This window comes from Micropterus salmoides, unplaced genomic scaffold (genome assembly GCF_014851395.1).
Source record: "Micropterus salmoides isolate LMB-PRFRI ecotype aquatic unplaced genomic scaffold, ASM1485139v1 Ms_hic_scaffold_14, whole genome shotgun sequence".
Classification (NCBI taxonomy): Eukaryota; Metazoa; Chordata; class Actinopteri; order Centrarchiformes; family Centrarchidae; genus Micropterus; species Micropterus salmoides.
In genome coordinates, this window is record NW_024040485.1 from 21,321,244 (window position 1) to 21,341,723 (window position 20,480).

General features: G+C 39.2%; 1 protein-coding gene across 4 annotated transcripts; it reads left to right on the forward strand.

The window, feature by feature from the left end:
- Positions 1 to 219: 219 nt before the first annotated feature.
- On the forward strand, positions 220 to 20,008 carry LOC119902256 (lysine-specific demethylase 4A-like). 4 transcript variants are annotated; one of them, XM_038718325.1, is made up of 23 exons: positions 220 to 375; positions 2,123 to 2,284; positions 2,566 to 2,741; positions 2,893 to 3,007; positions 3,172 to 3,365; positions 4,722 to 4,771; positions 4,858 to 4,961; positions 5,062 to 5,199; positions 5,825 to 6,045; positions 7,802 to 7,968; positions 8,118 to 8,794; positions 9,376 to 9,483; positions 9,682 to 9,799; positions 10,079 to 10,254; positions 10,815 to 11,028; positions 11,822 to 11,901; positions 13,232 to 13,287; positions 14,421 to 14,529; positions 15,773 to 15,964; positions 17,298 to 17,468; positions 17,641 to 17,760; positions 18,134 to 18,226; positions 18,393 to 20,008. In XM_038718325.1, the coding sequence occupies exons 2-23, from the start codon at positions 2,144 to 2,146 to the stop codon at positions 18,528 to 18,530; spliced, it is 3,558 nt and encodes a 1,185-aa protein (XP_038574253.1). In that variant the 5' UTR covers positions 220 to 375; positions 2,123 to 2,143; the 3' UTR covers positions 18,531 to 20,008. The 4 variants fall into 4 exon arrangements, with proteins under 4 accessions (XP_038574253.1, XP_038574254.1, XP_038574255.1 ...); XM_038718326.1 differs by having other exon boundaries at positions 9,685 to 9,799; XM_038718327.1 differs by lacking the exon at positions 9,376 to 9,483.
- Positions 20,009 to 20,480: the final 472 nt, after the last annotated feature.

Genomic DNA, 20,480 nt, shown 5'->3' on the forward strand with positions numbered 1-20,480 from the left:
GATCAAAAGTATATTAAAATAGAGAGTTCCTGTACAATATTAATTTGATAAGCATATTTATTATTATTTATAGCATGGATAGACTACTTTCTAGTCATTATTACAAAAAGCTGAAATATTAAACTAATGTTTTCATCCATCATATGACGCGCCATCAGAGCCGCCCTCTCATTGGCTGAGCGTGTCCCATGCGTGTTGTGGTAAACAAAATCTGAGGTGCGTGTGCTTGCGTAGAAGTGGTAATGGAGGAGGATAGTGATCTGCTACCAGGGGCTTAGTTAGCAAGCTGTCTTTTTTCTTTTCTGTTCACAACTGCTGTTTGTCTTGATTTCGAGGTAGCAAAGGAACAACGTCTGAATCAACCTAGAGGAAGTGGTATGTATCTGCATCTCAAGTTAGCTTACGGCCGTCGCTGGTGGTTAGTTTCTTAATCACAATGCTAATCTGATTGCTAAACTAGCCGGAACTGCTGCACAGCTAATCGTCGATGCTAGGCGTCGGGTGCAGTCTATTTCCTGGAATAGATATAACTGACTTAGCGAATGATATGTTCACAGTTAGTGTTGTATGTGAAACTTATGTTAAGTCCAATATGTTGAACAGCGTTTTTATAAATAAGCCAGTTCAGTGTGGGAACGTTACAGCTAGCTCTATCCAAGTTTCCTAATGTGGCACAATAACGGTATACGAATGAGCTGCATAGACTGTAATCTAAGTTAGCGCTAGATTTATTGATTCATGTTATACAGAAGATAGTCCCATCCATTAATGGAAGCTAGCTAGCCAGCTAGCTATTTAGCTGCCTTGCGACTATTACTTTTTCATGTCCATGAGAACAATATGGCAAGTTTACTGTCGGTAGTATACGTTCATTTGTTCTGTTATATACGTGATCAGAACTTAGTTGCACTTGAATAACACTGAAAGCATGTGCGCTATCAGACCAGCTAATGCTGTGTGTCATTGCATATTCATTATATGAATTAGTTCATGTTTCTTTAGCGAGTTAGCAAGTGAGCCAATGCAAGCTGGCTGTGTTTCCACGCTGGGGCCGAATTAAAGAGACGCTGGTTTAACCAATCAGAGGCGGGTATAGTTTGTCCCAGTCCTGTCCCAGCCCTGTCCCTATTAGCTTGTCCCCCGCAAGAGTGAGGAAACATAAAAACACATCAAGTATGTAAGTATAATCAGACAAATGTACTTAAAGTATTAAAAGTACTCTGTGCAGGAAGAAAAATACATTAAATCATTATTATTACTCATGCATTCATGTAAAAGCATTTAATGTTGTAGTTGGTTGAGGTTGAACTATTTTGTATTACACTGCAATTAATGACAATTTTCATTATGGATTAATCTGCTGATAATTTCCTCCATTAATCGATTTTAAAAATTACCGAAAATAATGATAAGTGTTGTCATAATTGCCCAGAGCCCAAAGCGACACCTTCACAATGCTTGTTTTGTCAGTCTAAACCTCAAAATGACTAGAAAAATACATTAAAATAATCAAAAGGAAAAGCAGCAGATCTTCACATTTGTGCAGCTGGAACCACAAAATGTTTTTTCAAATATTATCAAAATAGTTGCCAAATTTCTGTAAGCTATTAGCTGTACTTGTATAAACCGTGGGATATCATCATATTTTAAATATTTTTCATATGTTTTGTGAGTGTTAAAATCTTCCTTTTTAAGTAATTAAATGAAGCTGTCATATAAATGTAGTGAAGTAAAAAGTACAATATTTCCCTCTGAGAAGTAGTGAGTAGAAGTAGAAAGTGGCAAATCAAAAGACAATACTCAAGTATTGAGTAGTCATCACTCGGGTTACCAAGTAGTTGGTATGTTGAAATGTTAATCAGCAACCACTTTGGCAAATCCTGAAAATTATTATAGCTATTAACTACAAAATCCTATTTTAATTTTATATATATATATATATATATATATATATATATATATATATATATATATATATAAAATCAATGAAACTATATGGATGCAGTCCAGTTAAAGATAAGTGGCGGTGGGTAGAATATTTATAGAGAAATAGCTGATTTAAAACCATACTGGATATAAACCTCACATCATAAAATAATAATTTCCCTTTTACAATCCACAGGAGCTTCCAGTGAGTTTTGGGATGGCATCGGACGTTGTTTCCCAAAACCATGGCTCCAGGGGGATCATGACTTTTTACCCCACTGCTGAGGAATTCAAGAACTTCACACGCTATATTGCGTATGTGGAGTCCCAGGGAGCACATAAAGCAGGCCTGGCTAAAGTAAGTACTGATGCATTTCATGTGTTACCACAGACCATATTCACACCCATTGCAGTGTTTATGGGATCATATTTGGGGAGGGGGTGATGATGAGTGAATGCATGATTTAAAGCTAGCCAATATCTGTTTTTCTGCTATGAAATTATTTTTATTATTACATGTTTACACTAGCTTCTCAGAAAAAGTAATACTTGCATACCCCCAAAGCTTTGCTGGTGAATAATCCTGAAAGCACACATGTTAAAAAAGAAAAATAACTCTGTCTATTTTCCTTCTGCAAGATTGTCCCACCAAAGGAATGGAAGCCTAGAAGCTCTTATGACGATATAGATGATTTGGTGATACCTGCACCGATTCAGCAGGTGGTAACCGGCCAGTCGGGCCTTTTCACTCAGTACAACATTCAGAAGAAGTCCATGACGGTCAGGGAGTTCCGCAAGATTGCCAACAGCGACAAGTGAGAAGTGCAGTAATTGAGGACTTTTAAGCCTTTTTCCCCTTCAGAAATCTGCAGTTGATCTACAGTCAGATGCATTTTTAACCTTTAGATGCTGAGCTTCATTTACGATGTTTGCACTAATTAACTATTGTTAATGCCTTTTTTTTAGATTCTGTAGTCCACATTATGATGACTTTGAGGAGTTGGAAAGGAAGTACTGGAAGAATGTGACATTTAACCCTCCCATATATGGGGCAGATGTTAATGGAACTCTCTATGACCCTGTGAGTTGACAGTATTCAGTATATCAGTATTGATGGGTTTTCTGATTGCTGTGTATCCGTTCTGTCCTGTCAAGGGATGCTGATAAACACTAATATGATCAGTATTGTTATTACTGCTTCAGTTCTCATCTGTGAATCTTGGATTTTCTGCTGTACTGCTGCAGGAAGTCAAAGAGTGGAACATTTGCCACCTGGACACCATTTTGGATACCGTTGAACGTGAAAGCGGCATCACTATTGAGGGTGTTAATACACCCTACTTGTATTTTGGCATGTGGAAGACCACCTTTGCATGGCACACTGAAGACATGGACCTCTACAGTATCAACTACTTGCACTTTGGAGAGCCCAAATCATGGTAAAGACACAAACTATTCTTTTCTTGATCAGACACAGAAATGAGGCGTATGATTCTTACACATACTAGTGTAAGTATGTGTAAGAATCATAAGCCTCATATCCTGGTTATCATAATCTAAAAATGTTGTGATAGTGATTACCCACTGCTGCTTGAAACCCATAGGAATCGCAGTTAGGAATATGCAGTGTTTCCCCTAGGGAAAGACAGTTCAGCCTCATCCTCTCCTCAAAGTTGTAAACATTGGCACCTGCCTTGACACGAGGGGGAGGCTGGCCCTTGCATAATTTGCTACGCTACTAAGCGCATAGGGCCGCACGGCTCTGCTAGCCGCTGACAGAGAAAAGCAGGCAGGTGAGAACAGGCATGACCCAGGAGGCACTATGTGATGCTGTATAAGCATCACATAGTGCCTCCTGGGTCATGCAGTTTATTTATTACCATTATGAATCGCCCCGAGAACATGATATGGAGAGGGCAGAAAAGAGTCCCGACAGTGTGAGAATGGTCAGCACATACTAAAGTAAAAAGTGCCAGTACTGCGTACCTGCGTACTTCAAGCACTGCATATAAAACGCCAATACAACATGTATTACATGTTGCAAACAAATTTGGATCAAAAAATAGTTTTAAAATCGTTATAGAAGTGGGGATAAAAAAAAATTAACTGTTTACAGTGGAGTCAGCTATTAGCTAGCTAGCTGTCATTCATTCTTCCAATTCATTCCAGTATTAACTTGCATCACAACACCATTCAGACAGTGTTAATTTACTCAAATTTAATGACATTTTTACTGATAAAAAAATTGACTGATGTATGACGTTTCCTTAAGGGAATCCTATCCAAATAATCTGTAACGTTAATATCGCTAATATAATATCGTGTGTAATATCGTTAATATCGTTAGGGCATCTGTCTGTAAGCCCCGCCTCCAGGAAGAAAAAATATAAATATATTTTTGTATCAAGATGGATCTTCCAAATGTTATTTATTTCACAGATATGTTTCCTTGCATATTTCGATCAAATTATTGTGTTTGCCTTACTGTTACTGTGCGAAACTCACTACCCGGTGCTTGTGGTTAAAATCGTTACCCTGTCATTATCGGCTTAGTGCAAAGTATTTTCACTTATATACTTTACGGGTCGATTTGACCTGGATATGAAGCGAAATATAATGGTAGTTTCTAAAGAGATAAAACAGAGCTCCTCTCCTCTCCGCTCGTTAAAAAAAAGCAAGAGATCAGTCAATCCTTGGAGCAATGCAACATTATCTGACAACACACAGCGTAACACATACATACATGCATAATATCAGTTTACTGTGACTAAGAAAACTTATTTGAATATATGCAGGTACTGTGTTCCTCCAGAGCATGGGAAAAGATTGGAGCGTTTGGCTAAAGGTAGGAGAACGGTGGATTATTTTCTACAAGTATATAGCATAAGGCTGTTCTCATGGAACATAACATCTGTCTGCTCTCTCTTCTAGGGTTTTTTCCTGGTAGTTCCCAAAATTGTGAGGCCTTTTTGAGGCACAAGATGACCCTCATATCTCCTTCTATATTGAAGAAGTATGGCATTCCATTTGACAAGGTAGGAGTAAAGTATTTTTATTTCAAATCCTTATTTCATACTACACAAGCCAAATGTATGAACTGCATTTACTAATTATTTTTTTTTCTTTCTTCCTAAGATTACTCAGGAGGCTGGCGAGTTCATGATAACTTTCCCATACGCCTATCATGCTGGTTTCAACCATGGTTTCAACTGTGCAGAATCTACCAACTTTGCCACCGAGAGATGGATTGAGTATGGCAAGCAAGCAGTTTTGGTGAGTACGGGCAGAAAGCCATACTTTAAGTTACTTTAAATTTTTTTATGCAACATTCGTCATTTGAACACAAGTTGTGTTGATTCATCAACGTTTTTGGAAATTCAAAATTCGGAAAACTTCCTGAGTTTCGCAATTTTTATGCTCGCTTAAGGTGGTTTTTGTCTTTTTTGAAAAAGAGTTAATGCACTAAATGGGAGATGGACACACATTTGACCAATAAGTTCTGATGTAGCGAACATTTTCCTCACTTTCCCGATCAGCTGTTTCCGCTGTCGACGTCTTCTGACATTCCCATGACATGTCTGGTAGCAACTTGCCCACTTGAAACACATTCCTGCAGACCCCTCTCCATTTTTCTCTGATCCATGGTCTTTAGGTCCATGAAATTGGTGTTGTTTCTGGTTTGCAACATACACTTTTTGTTTATTACAGCGTCTGACGTAACTGTGCTTTGCTTGGCCTGGTTTATTCGCTCCATACCAGTTGATGGAAACGTGCCTATTTGGCATTTTCTTAATTTGTTTGCAACATTTCAGAAGTTTGTATAAAATTCACTTGACAATTAGAAGGAAAAATGGCTAATGTCTTTTTCTGCCTTTTGTGCCGTTTATTCCTTAATTAGTGCTCCTGCCGTAAAGACATGGTGAAGATTTCCATGGATGTATTTGTAAAGAAATTCCAGCCAGATCGCTATGAGACATGGCTGGCAGGGCGAGATGTGGGACCCATTGATCACTCGCGGCCCACCCCAGAGGCTAGAGAGTTCCTGGGGGAGTCCTTCAATGACATCACCAGCAACAGTAACTCCATGGAGAGCTGTGGTGAGGACGGAGAGCGAAAGAGGTGGGTCGTTAAAGAATGTCCTAGTATGTGTTTTTGTTTAAATGGTTAAGACCTTATCTGTAGGCTTTGTATTGCTCTATGGTCTTCCGCTCAGTCGAATGGCTTAACCACTAAGATTCCCACTATGGTGGTTGAAATAATACATATACGGAACATTTAATAGACTTTATCAGACTCTAACTGAAATCCCTGTGTTATTTTTATGTTTACTGTGTTTATAACAATTTAGCAGATGCTCTTTTCCAAAGCAATTAAGCAATTAATAGTATTGGACGGTATTGATAATTAATTTGACGGCAGTCATACAACAGTTGGAATCTACTCCACTTTCTAACAGAAAAGAAAATATTAGCTAGTTGCGTTGGAAAATAGATATTAAATTTTATATTTAATATAAACGTGATATTGGACTAAAAATAATCTACTGAATCTGTAGTACAGGTAATCATTAAAGCAATTCACATAAAAAAAAGTTATTCTATAAAAAGTAAACCATCAGAGCAGGGCATCCCTCTCTAACTTCAAGATGCTATTATAACACATCTAACCCCTTACCCATAACATGCCTGTGCTCTTCTTCTGCCTCCTTACAATTGTTTTATGTTGATTGCAGTATTCGTTAACTCTTACTTCTTTCCTAGGTAGTTACCCCATTGATGCCATATGCGCTAATAGTTCTTACTAGTTTCTCTTACTGCTCCTCTTACTAGTATCTATTGTCACTTGTAGATCTCCCAGTTTATTGATGCTTGTATGTTGTTCCTCAAATGTAAGTCGCTTTATATAAAAGCGTAAATGAGTAAATGAATATGTCAATTATATATTATAGAGTAAGTGCTAGTCACAATTAGATTAAGGACCCATTTACAGCAGAGCAAATCAGTACTAATTACTGTAGACAAAGCAAATCACTGCTTTTATGTAGTAATTATTATCAAGAATTATTACGCGAACACACTTTTCCAGGAATGCCGTGCTCCACACTCATAGCAGCCTTATGTGTGTGCATGTGTTCACTCGCAAGACTTCACTCAGCAAAAAACTTTGTTGCTTATTACATTACAAGTTGTGGTGGATATTTTACAAGCACGGACCAGCTAAAACAGCGGTGAAAACACCAGTGCAAATGTTGGTTTCAGTTGTTTGATAGGTTACATAATTAAGAAGCCAGCATGCAGCTCACCTGCTTCTGTGATAACGGATTGTGGGTGGAAAAATATGTGGAAAAAGAAGAGTTCTGGGTCGTTTAGGTGACTTTATAAAATGTACTGCTGATGGAGAAAGTGGAGTAGACTGGGGGAGAGAGACAGAGAGAGACGGGACAAGCCGGTGTGTTTGCAGTTAGATACCACAGGTGTAAGTTAGGTGTGTGTCTGAGTGTGGGGAGAAGAGAAGTCTGAGGCAGGTGCAAAGCAGGTTTATATAAAAATAATAATGTTTGTGGGGATTAAAATCTGGGGTACAATCACAATGGCGGCTCAACGTTTTAATTTCTGTCAGCCATCGCTGATGGACGATTACATCGTCTGTCGACCCAACCCTACTAACATGAACTCCTTAAATATAATCCACAAAATGTTGACATGATGGTTGGAGGTGGGGAAGAGCAGTCACTTTGAATCTGTCCTTGGCACACGTGATAAATATTCCAAAGATACATTTGCAATTTTACTGGACAGTTTTCTGAAATCAGAAATCAAAAGGAAATGGGTTGAAGTGTGTTTTCAACTGTTGTGTCTCTGTTTGAACCGTACAGCACTACACAGAGGATAGAGACCAAGAGACACAGAGTGTGTCTGGAGGTGCCTGAGGAGGTTGTTCCCAAGGATGAAGATGAGGAAAATGCAGAACAGTATGGGAAGCGTCCCAGGCTAAGCCTTATACCTCCACGTACTATGTCACAAGATGGCAAGAGAAATAAAGGTATTGTCACCTGTGCGTTATCGTACTAGTTTCCTGTAGGGCAGCTAAGTCTGTAATAAATGTTTTGTGGTGAAAGAAAATGAAGTCTAATGAATGTGTGCATTTTTCACCCTCACCTCCTAAACCTAGACCTTTGATTTAATTTTCAGGCCCACCAAAATTGGTTGTCACACCAACGAAGCTAACTTTATTGGATCCATTTCACAGGGGCTTGACCCAAAGTAACAGTGATGTAGGCCGCCCCCCTCATTATACCAAGACTCGTGCACCGGCGATCTCGTCTCAGTCACAGCCCAGAAACGGACATCTTTCGGTTTCAGCGGCACCTACATGGACAGAAGCGACTGCTCAGCCTGCCCGCAAAATGGGAGTAGCCAGCCTGCTCTTCCACAGGACTCTGAGTCCAAAAGATACTCTTCAGGTGCACAGCTACACTCTAGAGAAGCAGCAGCAGCCTCACACTCAGCTGCAGGTGCACAGTTATGCCAGAGAGCATCAATCCCGTCATCTCCAGCACAAAACCTGTAAACAAAGCCCTTCACACACACAGATTCAGTTCTTGTCTCAGGCACCAAGCTGTGAAAAAATGGAACCACAGCCAGAATCCAAGATGATTCTTACCAAAGTAACACTGAATGAAGCAGAAGCAGAGAGTCTTGTGCAGCCGGAGCAAAAGGTGGACAAACCGAAAATGGCAAAGCCAGTTGAAGCTCAGGATGATGAAGTGGAGAAGCCCACCAGCAAGTCTGCTTCCTCTCAGACTCAGACTCAGCCAAGAGAGTTGAGCAAAACAGAGATGGAGCCCCCCAAGAACAACAAGCGAAAGGTGTGGGGGTTTTTTTGTAGAAAAATGCATTTTTCCATCAATTTAACATCAAATTATGATTCCAAAATATCTTACAGGTCATAGTTATCCAAGGTGGGTTAAAATGAAGAGCAACTGGACTTGAAGACATTTCCCATCTCATCCAAGAGGCTTAGTCTTGCAGAGCTGAAGAAGCCTCTTTGATTAGAGGCAAAACTTCTTTAAGTATCTTCAAGTGCAGTTGCCCTCGATTTGAACTCATCTTGGATTATCCAAAACAGTCTGTAGTTGCAGCTGAACAAATATAAACTTGTTAAGTTTATATTTAACACTCATAGATACACATGTCTTTGCTTCATAATACTATTGTGCATGTTGTCACTAAATGAAAGAAACAGGTGTTTGACTTTTTGGTAGCTCTGTACTGGTGCACTTTCCTTGCATGATTGGTAGGATACTAATGTATTTGAGCATTATTACTAACTCTACTAACAGAACAATTTGTGATTAGTGATCTCGGTGGTGGCTGAATCTACTTTATCAAGCATTCTTCCAAAGCCTACCATGAATGTTCAATGTTATACGTGCTGTTCAAACCGCAGAGTAACCAATGCCCCCTTGCGGATAGTGGCATAGTCATCCTGAAAGACACCATTCCCGTCAGGAGTCCCGTGCCTGATGAGATGAGGGTGATCGCTCAGAAGCATCACGTAAGTAGTTAGCTGAAAGGATAATTCTGAAAGGGATAAATGGACCTAATGTTTATGTGGGAATGTATGCACACTAGTACAGAGCTCCCAATGAGCCTCATAATTGGGAGGCTTCGTGGCAACTGATGTGTTCATTGCTACAGATTCAGTATAATCCCTGTTGTGAAGTTTTGCCTGATTATACACTTCTTACTCCAGCAGGTGTCAGAAGAGCAGTCCTACTGCAAGTCAGTTGTGAAGAAGCAACAGCAGCAGGCACAGCTCTGTAAGCTGCCCCGTCATCACCCTCTAATCAGAGAGCTGCACAGTGACGACGGTACGTTTAGTTCATCTGCTTAATGGAGTAGTGTGTTGCGTGTGAGGCCTGTTTTCCAAGCACTATATTTACAGTAATATGAGGTCCTGTTTAAATGACCTTTTTTACCCATTTTATTGTATACCCAATACCTTTTTTTTCTTATGAACTCATGATGGCTGTAATGTCTCTTTCTCATTCTCACACCCCATTAAAAAATAATCATAATGTGTCTCCCTATCCTTTTGCTCCTTCATTCACACTACCCCTCTGTCCTTCATCCAATCAACCTATCTGCAGATGTGTATGTAGACGTGGAGGTCGAACAAGAGGAGAAAGAGGAGTGGGCAAAGCCGCTAACCCAGCTGTGGCAGTGTCGGCCGTATAACCCTCAGGCAGAGAGAGAGTACAACAAGAGGGTGGGCCAACAGGCACCCTACTGCTCCATCTGCCTGCTCTTCCACACTTACCATCAGGTGACAGCTATAAGCATTGTATGCTTTTATGAAGTTAGTACTGTTATTATTATTCAATGTTATTACCACCTTTTTCTATTTATATTGAGCGGCCACCCGTAGTTGTCAGTACAAATAATTGACATTTATGGCAATCAACCTTTGAAGCAGACAGGAATTACAGAGAGAATGCTGTGATGAACTATCTATTGTAATGGGTAGTCAGTGTTCATGGCTGCTAGAACAGAAAACGGATGTCTTTATTAATGCTTTACTTAAATTGTGGCGTTCATGGCTTATTGTTGTTATGTATGTTGTAGGAAGTTAAATTGAAATTGAATTTCATTAAGTATTATATGCCTGTGTTCTAATAAGTTGTATATTTAAATTTCTTCCCCAAACTTTATTCATTTTTAAAGAATAGCTTGCCAGTGTAACATATTAATGTAATTTGCCACAGTAATAGTTAAGTTATGTTAACAATATACATAGTTGTAACTGAGGATTGGATCCATCAAATATTCATATAAATGTGTGCAATTATCTGCTAACAAACCTTTGGAATTTCCCCCCCTCTTAAGTCTGAGTCCAGTAGTGGGAGTTCCTGCGTGACATTGGTGAACCGTCCGGGGGGCCGCCAGTGGTCCAAGCCACTTATCCCTGAAATGTGTTTCAACACCCAAACTAGCAAGACGAATGATAGCGGGGAGGGACAGCTTTCTAACCCTAATGTAGCAGAAGACGGGACCAGCCGGCTGGTCAGCTGTGCTCAGTGCTGCGTCCGCGTACACACCAGTAAGTTCCTTTTCTGTGATGAGCAAGTATCTCTTAAAGACTACTTAAGCATATAAATGTAATATTGTAAAAGAATGTGCAGACACACCTATGGCACAAGTTGGCCATAGGGATGTTTGCGCATTGTTTGTATATAAGCTGGGCAGCACGGTGGTCCAGTGGATAGCACTGTGGCCTCACAGGATGAAGGCCTTTCTGTGTGGAGTTTGCATGTTCTCCCTGTATCTGGAGATCTGGAGGTGGTCCCCGGGTGCTGCACAGCGGCTGCCTTAAGGGATGGGTTAAATGCAGAGGATGAATATTGCAACATGTATGTGTATGTGACAAATAAAAGTACATTTACAATAAATTATTGAGCCAGCAGCTCATACACAGCCTTTCTATAAAGGGATTGTTTTGCTGAATGAAAAAGCTAAAGGTTGAGTTTGATTTACAATACTTCCTTATTTTAATGAATTTTCTCCTCTTTTAAAAATGTTTTATGTTGGTGTTATCTGATTTAGTTCTGTTCCATTTTTAAATATTAAAGATTAATTTTCAAGAGGTACACACACATCAACAAAGTAAAAAAAAAAAAATCCATGCACACTGCTCTTATTCGTAGTTCATTTTTTTTGTATGTAGGAATGACAGTGTATTGTTCTCATAAAATAACAAGCGTGAATCCACATGGTGTGGGCGACTAATTTATAAGTTTCATTTCCCTGAAATTCTCTGAAATAACCAGCCAGACATCAGTAATAACTGCTGAATGAAGTTTGTGAGAAGTGAACGTGTGACATCTTGTGTTCAGGTTGCTATGGTGTGTCTGGGGAAGAAGCGGAGCTGGACGACTGGCTGTGCGCCCGCTGTGAGGCTGATGCCATCACCGAGGTTAGTCACTTGGCTCACCTATAGTAGATGTCATGAAAAGCCTACAGAAATATGAATAATGCACAAATGTTTTATTTTTTTTAAAATAACAATTTTCTAGGTCATTTTTCTTATGAAGCCTGCTAAATAATGAAAACAGTTGGTCTAGAAACTAGTTTGACTGAAATCCACATGGTGTGAGATTAAGGGTTTAATAGAAGAAACAGCTGTATTCACAGTTCACTTCCTCATGACACACTAGTGCCAATGGCTGACAGCTACTGTGACCAGTATGTAATAACATAAACTATAATGATCCCATGCAGGGAAATTGAATTTTTTTTTTAACTGAAGTTGATTGCAGCTGCTACAGCTAAAACCACTGTGGCACCATTGGGAGCCTCCTGGTGGTTTCTGTGTTTTACCGCAGCTGTATTTTGGCATCAAACAAAATTGTATATTCAATTCAATTTTATTTATGTAGCGCCAATTCAAAAGAGTTATCTCAGCGCTTTTCAGCGACAGAGGCAAGGAAAAACATGTTCACCCTTTGTCACTCTCTTAAAGTCAGTCCTTATTTTGCATGAAAGTGCAATATAAGCCATTATCTACTACACCAGCACCACTAAATCAGCTTGAAGTGAACTAATTGTTTATTAAAATTGACAGCTACAACAGCCAGACTTGGCTCTCTGTGCTCCTGCTTCCTTTGTTTTGAGATAGTGAGGGTGTTCTCTTTCTTGGTGTGTTATTTGTTTTTCTACGTTATGGTCCTTAAATTTCCTGTTCTCTTTGTGTTCCTGTCTGCTCAGAACAACAGATTGTTTTGGGAAATGTGGCCCAAGTTTGGCACAAACACCTTTTCACCACCAGTGGGCAATGCTTCACTTTGTAATTCATTGTGACACCTCAATGCACTTCAGCTTCACATGGTTTTTGTTTTAAGTCGTCTGAGTTTTCAATTTTAGTATGTTTGAGCTGAAGGATTCTTATTTTTCCATCTTTAAGTCTTGTTAAGAATTATAGCCATTTATTTTATAGAAATAATACAAACTTTAATGCCGCAAATGTTATTAATTTGGCTAATAAATAGATTGGTGATCAGGATGTCCCCATCAGGTTGTTTTTCCCCTGAAGAAAGACAATGGGTTGTAGGGATCAGCAATAGGTTGAGCTTTAGCTGATACATAACTATGTCATCCAGTAGAGGAGACTGCGTTATCCCCAGTTTAAGCTATAAATATTATACAGTAGAACATCATATATCCAAACATGGGGATTTAGATGAAGATAAAATAGTCAGTTGCCAAAGTCATCATTTTTTTTTTTTGTAATGTGTTACTTCCTCCAGGACTGCTGTCTATGTTCCTTGAGAGGTGGAGCTCTACAGAAAGCCAACAATGACAAGTAAGTAGCAGACACCGCCAAGCTTTAATTTGCGGACCAGAAGCAGTACGGAAACTACTCACCTTTTGAAGTTGTATTGTACTGTACATGTTTACATGTGATGGAATTTTATAGGACGGCCAGAAAGGCAGTTATTGGTTGACGTTTTAGTTACACCCACTAACGCAGCAAGATAGTACTGCTGAAGATGTCATGTTTTCTAGGAGGTTCCAAATGTAGAAAAGTTTTGTGCTTTCCCAGTGCCACATTTTTCTAAAACCATATGACCCTGTTCCTTTTTAATGAGAATGCCTTTGTCATCACAGTCTTACACTTGTGAAAGTAAAGTCAAGAAGAAAATTCACAAGAAGGATTTATGATGTTTACAAAACCGCTCAGGCACAGTGATTCTGACTGGTTGCTACAGATTATTGAGCCGCTCTCTTCTGACCTCATTAAGTCTATCTGTCTCTTCAGTCTGTTACTGCTAATATCCATCTGGTGGATCAAGACCCTCAAGCTGAATGCACTTTTTAATGTGTGTTTGTTGTTACACACCTACATCCTGTGGTTACGTGCTATCGCTCAGTTTAGTGCATTGTATGTGAATGTCAGTTGAAATGACGGGAAATGCATTCAGTCGGAAGCAACATATTCTCGTCATCTATATTGAAATGGTTTATGACAGATGAGCAAGCAAGTTGTTGCTTCTTCTTGTTGTTCATAATAATTCACCTTATCACATATGTGGCAATATCTTGGTATCAACTTCTATGAATAGGTGACCATAGTACCTTTTTTGTGGAATACTTGTGGCTTGTCTAAATATTGTAATTTGCTGATTATTGATTTCCAATGAAATAATAATAGTTTATCAATAATTTTCTTCCTATATATGTATTTGTTATAATCTCAGCCCTAAATTGTATGTTTTGTTCTTCTATTTAGAAAAGCATTTTATAATGAATGTAATAGTTATGGATCAAATGTAGACATAAACTTGTAGTTCCAACATCAGAAGGGACCACACAAAATGTTAACTTGTTTAAATACCGTTAACCACATTGTTTAATACATGCTGTAACATTTCAATATTTAACCCTGAACATTGAATTGTTTGTCCAGAATCGATTTCGTGTTTGCCTTTCACACAGGTGGGTTCATGTGCTGTGTGCCATTACTGTGCTGGAAGCTCGCTTTGTCAGTGTCACTGAGCGCGCCCCCATTGACCTCTCTGCAATCCCACTGCCACGGTTCAAACTGGTAAGACTCACTATGATCACGGGGGTCTGCTGTACATTTGGGATACAACAACAATAAAGTGATATAGTTTTTTTACACAAAAGATAACACAGAAATGTTATTCAACACCATCATGCAGGAACAGAAGGGGAGATTGGGACCATCTTACACAGTTGGTCGGGCACTGAATAGGTACACCTTTGAGTCAACGGTCATTGAGACCTTAAAATAGGTCTATATAACTAGCACATTACGGGCTTTCCCGTCATCCTGTGAGTGAGTGTGAGTTTCACCTACAGCTCATAGAGAGGCTTCACATCTAAAAACGCCAGGAGAAAGCAAATCAATCTGTGTCGCTATCTAGTATCCATCTTTACATAGCAATCAAGTACATGTGTACCTGTTAAGCCAATACATTCATCAGTCAGTTTAACAATATAATCAATATAGTGTTCCTAACTTCCATTTAGCCAAAAACACTTTATACCTTGTCTTTTACATGGATGTAAACTGCAACTTGTTGCATACAACTGCAGGGCAGTAATTCAAGATTCTAAATGTTGCATTGTATATCTCGCTATTATGATGCCTATTTATTTATTATTGGCATTATGAGTCAGGTCTATTTCCCCCTGCCATTCACTTTTGATACACAGATTGGAGGCTTTGTCAACAGAGCTGATGGCATCTGTTTCTCACACATTCCACCCTAATGAAACTAGTGTGGTGCCTGTTTGCTGTCCTTGCTCAGTTTCACTTCTCATTATGGCCCCTGAATGTCTCCCAATAATAGATGTTGTTTCAACTACGTAACTGAGTTGTGTTACTCTGACCAGATTTGATTTAAAAATAAATAATAAATAAAGTAATACCATTATGTTTTCCTTCTATCTTGTTTATGAGTCACGTACAACCAGTCTATTAGAAGTAATGCAGGACTTCCTGTGCAATAGTTGGCCTTGTCTCTGTTGTTCTAGGTCAGGATCTCAATGGATCGACTTCTAAATTTGTGCATGATGTCAGAACCTCTTTATTTAATCAAAGGGAAGTTGTTTAATTTCCCTCTAACATTTCCATGTTCCAGTTGTGTGCCTGTTTTTTTACTCCCTTTTAAACCTTTTTTTAATCTTTCTCCTTCTCATCCTGCCCACTTGGCTTGTTTCCTTTTTACTCCTTTCCTTCCCCTGTACTTCCTTTACTTGAACATGCCATTCATAACTTTTCCTCTTGAACCCAATTCTTCCCCTCTTTGTCACTCTGGTAGAAGTGTGCATACTGCAGGAAACGGATGAAGAGGGAGGTGAAGGGCTGCTGTGTACAGTGCTCCCACGGTCGCTGCTCCACTGCGTTTCACCCCACCTGCGCTCAGGCAGCTGGTGTCCTCATGTACCCAGATGACTGGCCGTTCATAGTTTTCATCACCTGCCACAGACACAGAGCGCCCATCATACCTGAGGTAACCTACCAGAAACGCTGGCCAGTTGTAATGGAGTAGATGCAACAGGTCACATTGTTTGGTGAGAGAAAAAAGGGTTAACTGGAGCGTCTCTTGTTTGAAGAAACAGCCAATCATGTGATACCCCACCCCCCACCCCCCCTTGTGACTGCTCTGACAGCTTAGCTTAGGTTGTTTAGCTGTAAGGCAAGCTGAAAATCCAGCACTGAAATGTCAAAAATTTCCACAAGCTCTTTCTCTGTTTTGAGAACAGATATGCATTAGGGCTGCATGATATGAAGGGGAAAATCATTGCGATTATTTTGAATAGACAGATACATGTACAATTTGCGATATGATTCACAATTAGTGGAAATGATCAATTTTGCATCACTGTTTTCATTTTCACTGAATAAACAAACAAACAAGATTACGCTCCGAACTTTTGAGAGTGCTTGAAAATAATGGCTTATATGGTAAACTTTTGGTAAAAGTTTTTTCACAGTTACTCATTGGAAAGGAAGTTCAGTGGTAAGGATTTTTTAGTATCATTTCCTGCCACATTTTAAGTTGAATATAAATATTTTTTTCCAATTCATAAGATTGATAAATGCACCCATCTTGGTGCTAAAATGTCTCTGTGTTATTGTAGATTGTTGACAAAGAGGATCTTTTATGAAGTCTGTCTAATTAGCCTTGCATCTTCGCTTCCAGTGCTGGTTTAGTCAGCCCTGCAGCACAGTAATGATTGGAAGATTCTTTTCTAACCTCACAAAAGGACAGGGATTCTTTACAGTACATTTTGTACTGCTTTGATTCACTAGTTGGGTGAGTCAGACATCTGTTTGGTCCTGTCAAGAGAGATTTAGAGACAAAACTATGCGAATGAACCTGCTGTGTGCGATTCTTAGTTTCTGTTTTCGTTAGGTATGGGTCATGTTTTTTCAAATAGACATTACATTGTTTTTTTTAAAATCACAGTTTATGCGACTGTCTTCTTATCTTCAAAAATTGTTTTTACCCATGACTCGTTGTGATGCGTCAATCGATCTTTGAAGAATGGTTAAATTGTTTCTGGTGACAAATAATATTTTTCCATGCCCGTCCCTAGCTTGGGCATTGAGCTATGTGACTACAAGTCTGAACTTGTTTGTGCAAATCCTCAGCTGTAATGCTCAGATGTATTTTGTAGCATGAAGCAGAGAGCTGTATGATTTCCTGATCACACCTCACTGAGCAAATATTGTTTGTGATTACAGTAGCCCAGTCCTTGCTGAGTTATCTACAACCACTATCTTTGCAGTGCTGTAGAGTGATAAGCTTTTAAGACTAATGATCAGTTTCTTTCCCCCAGCGCAACAAGGATTCCATGCGAGAGCTGTCAGTGAAGCAGAGGGTGATTTGTAAATACAAAAACGGCCGTTACTACCACAGCGAGGTGGTGGAACTGACCACAGCCACCTTCTACGAGGTTGTGTTCGACGACGGGTCATACAGCGACAACCTCTTCCCAGAGGACATCGAGGTTAATAGAACTGCTTGTAGTCGTTATAAACTCTGTCAAGTGAAAATATATTAAGGGATGAAGTGTAGTAACGCGCACACATAAACGTAGTGAGATTTAAATAACAGATGTAAGCTCATATAATTTGAGTTTCCTTATCTAACACATGGTTAACCATTCGCTCTCTTTTCAGAACCGTGACTGTGTCCAGCTCGGTCCACCTGCTGAAGGCGATGCTGTTCAAGTGCGATGGACAGATGGGTTGATATATGGAGCCAAATTTGTAGCATCACACTCCATCCCTATGTACCTGGTAATCCTCAATTTTTCTGACTTACCGGCATTGACATCTAACAGGCTTTTTCAAACCACATCAGAGGATGTTGGGTTACATTCACCAAGCTCAACATGTGTGTTGAGTGTTTAAAAGTAAAAATGTTGAGACGCATTAAAAAATAGATAGCTTACTCATCAATATGTCATATTTTAAACAAAGTGCTTTTATCTGGGTGGCAGTTTGTCCTTTAATAATGTTACTGTAATGGTGGGCAATTAGAGATCACAGCCATATTAAAAAATAACTATTTAAAGCAGCATTCGTGCAAATACAGAGATACATGAAATGTTCATGCTCATTATGTATATTAATAGTTTCACTTACTACATGCTTGTGTGTGTACAATCAGGTGGAGTTTGAGGATGGATCACAAATCTCTGTTAAGCGGGAAGAAATCTACACTCTAGACGAGGATCTTCCCAAACGAGTCAAGTCACGAATGGTAACATAATATCCCCCATTTCATCAGAAGGCCTCTGAACCTTTTAAGCTTAGAAAAAGTGTTATGACGTGTGCTAGGTGTGACCTATAGCAGGTTATTTCTTGTTTGAGATCTGCAGAACCAGCAAGCACTAATTTCTATTTCTGATGTTGTGCTTGGTCCACAGTCGGTGGCGTCAGACATGCGCTTCGAGCTCTTCACACAGAACGACGTCAAACAGAACTCCAAAAGGCAACGGGTCATCAATTCCCGATACAGAGAGGACTACATCGAGCCCATCATTTACCGAGCCATCATGGAGTGATGTCTATTTCTTTCTCCTTCAGCTTTCCACCTTATCTCAGAGAAATGCAGCTCCAGGTCTTTGTTTCTTTGTCTGGGATCTCTGTTTCTGGCTACTGCTCACAGGAATGACAAACCGCCATTTTCCTCCTCCTCCTCCTCCGTCATATTTATGAACTACGGCTGGGACTTGAAATGACTTTTGTGTGCATTGAAAAAGATTCTTAGACCTGCATTTTCCCATCACACTCTGGATTCTTCCTCCATTTCATTATGTTTTTCTTTTTCTCAGGAAGAAGCCATCAATGAATTATTAAATATAGAAAAGGTTGGATTATCTAACTGGGGCAAGATGTTTTGTTTTTCCTCTACCACCACATTTAGCAGCTGTATGGGCAGTTACAATGGACAGTTTTTCTACTTTAGTGATATTCTTCTATAAATGACCTTTTGCTCTTGACATGCAGTTATTTTCATTATAATTTATCAGAATAAATTTTCATAATAAATATTTTGCAGTGACAAATACAGTGCTTGGGAGTCAGGTTTTAAAGGAAGCATTATCTTGGTTCAGATTTTTTAACTCATGAAGTTAAACAAAAGCAGAGCTGTAAACTTTGAGCCAATCAGCTGTTGACCATGATAATAATTCAATTCGTCAATTTTAATAATCAACCCAAAGAAATTAAATAATGTCTCTTTGACGCATCTTCAGATAGTACCTATAACTTGCATTACATGGTTCATAAGTCTCCTTATGTGTGTCAGCGTGCGTCTACTGTGAAGATCAGAGAAAACTAAACTTGTTTTAATGGCCCAAGCCTTACATTTCAAAGGGCCAAGCGTGCTTTGTTTTTTCTAAAGTTTAAGGTTTATTATAACTATTGTAATTAATGTTATTATTACACTTTATTTATGCAAATGCATTGACTTTGAGAACAAAGCTATTTTTGTCATGTCCTTTTCACAATCTGTAGAAAACCTCAGATGTATTTATATTTATTATATTGAAAGGTTTTCAGACATCACCAGTCTAAATTTTGAGACTCGCTTTTCCTGTATTGGGAATTGGAAGGTGTGTGAATCTGGCTCAACTCCCACTCTAAGCAAAAAGCACTTATTGTTACCTCTAGCCAAGGGACTTATACCATTTTGTAGACAGATGGCCTCCATTAAGTTTAGTTTTCTTTTGTTTGTTTCTGGTACGAGCTAGTTCTAGAGGTGAACATTGTAATGAGGTTATAGTTTGATCCCAAATAAACATAAAAGTGGTAAGAGGATAATTTTTACACTTGCAAGTTTTCTTTCATGTTGAGTCCTTGATATCTGCTTTAAAAAGAATTGTAAAAAGGGCGATGTTGTGTGCAGAAACCTTTTTTGCTATGTCCGTTCCATGGCTGCTGTTTGTTTGGTTTCATTAGGCCTATGTCTAAAGCAGCATTACATCTGTACACCCTTTGTAAACAACTGTTTGAGTAAAGTTTGGAGTAAGGAAAATAACCTTTTGCAGTTAACTTTCTCTAGAACACACTTTAAGAGATCAAAGTGCTGAGATTCAGGCACTATTTCTAGTGGACCCATGCCAGTTTTGCAGCACGCTGGCATCTACATTTTTACCCCACGTGTTTTTGAGCTACTGGGGTTGATGTCTCAGCCACAGGGCCAGCAGCTACACCCAAGCACGATGAGTCTTGTGCAGGAATTTTATTAGATAAATGGTTCCTGGCTCTCCATATCACAACACTCTTATAACCTCTATGGGCGGTTCATACAAGAATATTATCCAGCATGTAATATCCACCTCTTTTGGACACCAATATATCCGTGGTTGTTCACCTGTTAAAACATTTTGGGTGTTGTCCATCTAAACCAGTTTAAAAACTTCTTCCTCCCTCCTACCTGACATATGACATCCACAGATTGCCATTGCTGCACAGTCATGCCACATTGCTGTCACTTCAATCTTCCATCC

What these genes read in the sequence shown, in the direction of transcription:
- LOC119902256 (XM_038718325.1), top strand. Translation starts at nt 2,144, where the DNA reads ATGGCATCGGACGTTGTTTCCCAAAACCATGGCTCCAGGGGGATCATG. An exon ending in ATAAAGCAGGCCTGGCTAAA is followed by an intron (nt 2,285 to 2,565) that starts GTAAGTACTGAT and finishes TCCTTCTGCAAG; the next exon opens with ATTGTCCCACCAAAGGAATG. An exon ending in AACGAGTCAAGTCACGAATG is followed by an intron (nt 18,227 to 18,392) that starts GTAACATAATAT and finishes CTTGGTCCACAG; the next exon opens with TCGGTGGCGTCAGACATGCG.